The 6,098-nt window shown below is 34.4% G+C and overlaps 1 protein-coding gene across 1 annotated transcript in view; it reads right to left on the bottom strand.

Annotated features, from left to right (window-relative positions):
• Nucleotides 1–4,693: 4,693 nt before the first annotated feature.
• The window catches only part of LGSN (lengsin, lens protein with glutamine synthetase domain), a 64,882-nt gene continuing 63,477 nt past the window's right edge, over nt 4,694–6,098 (bottom strand). The window contains exon 4 of the mRNA XM_072036315.1: nt 4,694–5,976. Coding sequence (XP_071892416.1) covers nt 4,777–5,976 — 1,200 coding nt within the window. The 3' untranslated portion in view covers nt 4,694–4,776. The remainder of the gene's footprint in view (nt 5,977–6,098) is intronic.

Here is a 6,098-nt window from a genome sequence, read left to right as displayed (position 1 = left end):
CATATTTAATTATTTAGAAGCTGGAGCAAGTGATCTCAGCCTCCTTTCCAGACTCAGAGATGGGCTTATGTATCATTGGGCTAATAAGTAAAATATATTTCTTTTCCTATAAACTCAGCTACAAGCTCACAGTCCAACTGTCTGTTCCACCGACACACAGCAACATGGGATCCCTGCAAACAAGGGAAATTGTTTATTATTATTCCAGCTCATTATTCATATAAATGTTTATGTATCTAAGGATGTACCTATCCTGGTAAATATTAAATTACACTTCAGTGACCCTTATCAAACTCTGTCATGTTCCACAGACATCCACAGGGTAAAAGCATGCTGATAACATGAAGATTACTAGTACTGGAGACTCCACAGTTTTCTTAAATGTCACTTTTATTGGTTCAATAACCTGAACACTATGAAGGTCTCCAGACTGTCTAGTTAAAATCTTCTTTGATACAACCCTCTTAGTTCCATTCTGACCACAGCGGACAGGAAGAAATGATTATATTCTGCTACTTATCAGCATCTTTTACATGTTATAATCCCTTATACCATACCCCCTCTTTCCCTCTTTCTAAGCTAAACAAAACCATTCAGTCCTTTCTACTAAGTAGGTCTGAGAACTATGATCATTTCCTTTGTTTATCTCTGGATTTTCACTAATTAATCTACAGGTCTTCAAAGTGTGGCACTCTGTTATCAAATCCTGAAAAGAATTACATTAAGGAAAAGTATAAATCTGTGGTTCTTGCAGGTTATACTTTTGTTTATTATTTCCAGTCTGTACTTCCTTAAAATTGCTGAGCTAATGAAATGGAACACAACCCAGACTACTTCTGAACAAACACATACTTACGCAGCTCAGTTCCTTGGCCCAATTTAGTATTTTGCATTTATCCTTACTGAAGTACTTTTTTTTTTTTTTCCAGAAATTTTATCCAATTTATTAACATCATTTTTATTTTAATCTTGTCCTTAACATAAGGGGGAAAATAAATAAATAAATAAATAAATATGTTTACAAATTGTTGTAGTTTAACCCCAGAAGGCAATTCCAGATGGAAGTTTTTCCTCAGAAAAGTATCCCAAAATTTAAATGAAAAATAAAGCATAGCACCTACCTATATTCTATTTTCATATAAATGGCAGTGATGCAAATTCTAAATAAATTATAAAACGTATGCAATATGAAATATTCTTCCATAAGAGTCTATAGACTAGCTGTTAATTATAAAAATGTTGTCTAACTTTTCTAGTGAAAAAAAAAAAAAGTTTTGAGGGAAAGCTTCTTTAACCATTATTAATGGTATTGATCAAAAGGCATAGACAACTTAGCAACTACTTATTTACCTGAATTACAAACTACCATAATACTACCATAATGCCTTTACCCTACTGGCATTACAAAAAGCCATCTTGTGATATTTTAAAGGTTTCAGAGTTTAGAACAATGCTACTTATAATTATTTTGCATGATATGGAACCAAGGCCTGGCATGTACAGAAAAAGAAGTTGTGACATTGTGCAATGTCAAAAGCAGTACTAATTTGTCAACAAGTAAATAAATATGTAGTCTGGATAAATCTGAAGAGATTAAAAGATGCCTTATTAATATCAGAAATTTCTTATGCAAAGCTTTGCAGCATCTGACTATAGTACCCTGGGAAATCAGCACTACCTTATGCAATGCTAGAGATTTCATGTCATCTTTTTTTTCTTTTTTTTCAATTTAAAACTTGCAGAAGTTTAAATTACCAAACTAGTGATGCTCAAGATATCGATCCTGAATCTGTAGATCAGTGAAGGATTTTTCCAAACAACACTTCAAGTGATGAAATGTTAGTGATACACCAGTCAATAGTAATTGATTTCAATTGAGCAGTAAGAAGTAGTTATCTTTTTCTCGTTGCCTTTCTCGAGCATATGCATGAAAATTTGCTCAAGGATGAAGACTACTTTAAAAATGTATAACTGCTTATTTTGAAAGAAATATTTTTGATGTTTTCCGCAGAGTTGGAATTATCTTATTTTTAATATATTTAGGAACCAGCGTTGAACAAAATATTGAACAGAATTTAAGATACAATAACTTCAACCTGCATTTGTGAACCTTTTATTTCAAACAGAATTCAACTGACTATTTCAAACATAGTTATGACAGGTTGGCTATCCAAGTCACAAAAGAACTGAAAGAGCAACATCTCTGTTTTATAACGTATTTCACTGGGTCTCTCTGGGAAGGGTGAGCTAACATGTTTTATTTAACCTGGTTTATTTTATGGAATAATTTGTGAAAAATAGATATATATCTGAAATTGGATTTTAGAAACTCTAGTGTGTGAATGCATTTCTATTTCAAGATCAACTTCTAGATAAACTTTAAACTTGTTAAGATAATTATGCCTGAAGAAGCTTAATGCATGTTCCATGGCCATTTCTCGTACAGCTTTGCTTAGCCGGTGTATTTACCATCACATAAAAATTTCATCAGATTAATACATATCCTATATGCAGTGACAGGCTTTAATACATCCCTGCCAGATGAAGAACAAGGAATAGCTATTAACCTGTGCTACTGTTGGGACTGAACAAGGAGTAAGGTAAGAAAGCTGTCTGAGCAAGGAAAATATTTTTGTTGGTATTTTCTGCCAAGAGCTTGTGAAAACAAGAGTAAGAAATTACCAGAAATAGAATACAGGTCTTGGTAAAGATAGGTTCACAAAGCCCCTGAAGAATTTTTAGGGCAGCAAAACAAATATATTTTTTTTTCAGAAAGGGAAGCTCAGTTTAAATTCAAGACTAGACTTAGGTAAAGCAAATCAGCCTGGAGCAGATAAAAATAGTTCTATAATATGGAACACCCAAAAAATAAGAATCAGATAAGTAAGGGAGAGAAGCAAATCCATGCACCAACCACAAACTGAGACAACGGAACATATTTATTATGTTTCCTCAGATCTGTTCATATCCTCTTGTTATGTGAGTATGAAGTGATTTCTTCTTTGGAATCCTACATCAAGTTTTAGCATATCAAGTGCCTCATTTGTCTCATGTCCCTGAAGATTATACTTTAACCTTTAAGTAGACACAAGTGTAAAGATCTGAGAAAGGTTGTACTAAATTAGTGAAGATAACTCCTATCTGAGACTATGAAAACTGAACTGCATGGCCTCGTTACTGCAGCTGATAGAAGGCCATGTTCAGAGACTGTGCCAGTGAGACAGGAACCATACTTAAGGCCAAAGTAAGTCCAAGAGTGTATGAGTCCACCTTAGCCAGCAGTCTAGTAATGGGATAGGCAATGTGCCCTGAGAAAATGGTACATACCATGACTGAGACTACAAAAAATAAACGAGATCAGAAACAGTATTGCTTTCAAAGTCTTCTAAAATTATTTCAACATTATTACAGTTGCAGTTCAACTATTAGTGCAAGTATACTATCTAAGTTTCTATAACATAGAAATTTTCCAGTACAACACTCTGGAGGGGAAAAGTGACGGGTCCATCAATAGGCAAGCAACACATTTCTATTTGCACCTTCTAGTTCAAGAGGTTGACAGAGGCAGTGACTGAACCTTGTTTCCACTCCACTAGTGACCCAAAACTTTCACTCAGGAATTCCTACACATCAATTAAAATATTGCAACAAGATAAAGAGCATCATAAACCATTCTTAATGTGGAGTTGGAATACAAAATGATGGTTGTTTTTAATAATAAAGGATGGAAGCAAACCTAAAGAATGAGAGCAAACCTAAAATCTGCCTCCTGCCATTCCAAAAAAAAAAAAAAAAAAAATATATATATATATATATATATATATATATATATATATATATATATATACACACACACACTTAACTTTACACTAGCTACTCTTTCTTATTTTAGGATGGGTTTTTTCCTCTGTATTAATGTTTGTTTTCCAGTCTCTGAGTTCATATTTTCACTCATTCTTTCTGATTTTAGTCTGACTCCTTTTCACAGTTATTTTCTTCATCTTTGATAATATCAGGTTGCCCTAAAAAGCCCATTTTAAGCTCTTTATTCTCTGGCTTCTTTGCCTTTTTTCTCCTCATTTCTCATTCAACTCTGAATTAACCCATTAACCATCAAAACTGTCATATTACCAACTCTTTTTACTTCATAGTGGCTTGATTCTCCTAGCTTTCCATCAATAATTCCTTCTTCAAGCCACTATTTAATTCCTTTTAATATCTTTATCCAATATATTTTTTTGCAAATTTCACTCAACAGTATTCCTGTTGTATAGATTATTTCATGCCCACTTCTCCCTTCTTTCTTTTCTTTACTACTAAGATATTGATTCCTGTCTCTCAGGTTCTCTAGCCTGAGAGAGTCGTTTGCCTCTCTTTCTAAAATGTTCATCATTCTAGATGAAGTTTTGAATTGAAGTCAAATTCTTCTGGTTTATCAACCTTTCACCTACTGAATAAGCTGGGAGAAATCCCAAAACCAAATGGAACAAAAATTCCTTCGCCTTCAATTTTCCTGCCTGCCACCTTTCACCCCATTACTCCTGCTTCTCTCCACATTATACAGTCCTATTATAGTTGTACAATTGCTCTTTTCCATTTCATCTGCTCTTGTCTTCTATTCAGCAGAATTTAAGTCTGTTCACTTAAATTCCCTTTAAAAATAATGTTTAAAAAATAATAATAAAATAAAAATAATTTAAAATATATTTATTAATTTCAAGATTCTTGTCTACAGTATATGCATTTACACAGCATTACTACAGAAGAATGCTCGTTCTAAATAAAATACCCCAAGCATTTATTCCTTTCAATATCCATTTCTTCAGTTTCTAACTCATAATGTTTCATGGCAACAAAATATCTGATAAAAGTTTCACCTAATGCTTCCTGAATGCACGAATCTTTCTCAAGTGCAACAAGAGCATCTTCTAACTTCAGAGGGATGGATGAAGGTTTCAGATCAGAAACAAGGTTTTCTTCTTGGGACATATCATCATACCTAAGTCCTCTTTTTATTCCATCTAGACCTGCAGCAACTGTAGCAGCGAGCACAAGGTAAGGGTTTGCTGTAGCAGAACTTAATTTATTATCTATATGAGTACCTTTTCCAACATGACATTTGACGTTAAAGGCACAGCTGTTATCATTATATGCCCATTTTGCATTTACAGTCTCTTTTGATTCTTTACTGTATTTGGAATAAGGCTTACGGCAGCTGGTGGTAGGAGCCATCAAACAGCTAATAGCTGCTGAGTGTGCCAAGAGACCGGATAACCAATTTTTCCCAATATCTGTGAGCTCCTCAACTCCATAACCAGCAGAAAACAAATTCTTTTGGCCATTCACATCCCACAGACTGTGTGAAAGAGCCCCTGAATTGTAGAATCCTGATTCTGAGAAAAAGCTAGCTACATAGTTGTACTTCTTAGCCACCTCTTTAATGCCTGTTCTAAATGTGAAGGCACTGTCAGCAGCATCTATTCCAAATGCTGGATGAAAAGTGATCTCCATTTGTCCAGGCCCACTGGAAGAAGAAAAGCTTTCAATATTGGCTCCAGTATAATACATTCCTTCAATGAGCTCCTGAATGAATGTCTGGTCATGGTTATTTAGTATCGTTGCTGCAGGAAAGGATATTGTCTTTGAATTTACAACCTCAGTAATGCCATAAATACAAAATTCATAAGTGAAGGCAGAGTGTAGAGAAAAGCCATTGTCCTGAAGCTGGCTCAGCTGCTTCTTGGCGATGTGCCTAGGTGAGGTCATTAGAGGGTTGCCCAGTACAGTGAAAGAATCACATATCACTCTAGCAGTCTGCTCAGTCCAGGGTAGAATTCGAAATGTTGATAAATCAGGATTGAGGATTATGTCACAATTAAAATTTGTTGCATTTATGTAATCTATTTCATTATCCTTAGGATTCAGGGTCAGTTCAAGATAACTTCTGGGCATGGCAACACCATGAATTGCTTTTTCCTAAAACACAGAGCAGAATGACAGATTACCAGATGAGAAAAGAAACGAACAGTATTTCTATGTATGTTAAATTTACAAAACACAGACTCTTAGCAGGAATAAAAAAACACCTAAGACACAGT

The sequence above is a fragment of the Anas platyrhynchos genome, chromosome 3, assembly GCF_047663525.1.
Source record: "Anas platyrhynchos isolate ZD024472 breed Pekin duck chromosome 3, IASCAAS_PekinDuck_T2T, whole genome shotgun sequence".
NCBI lineage: Eukaryota > Metazoa > Chordata > Aves > Anseriformes > Anatidae > Anas > Anas platyrhynchos.
This window is presented reverse-complemented; position numbering and strand designations above follow the sequence as displayed.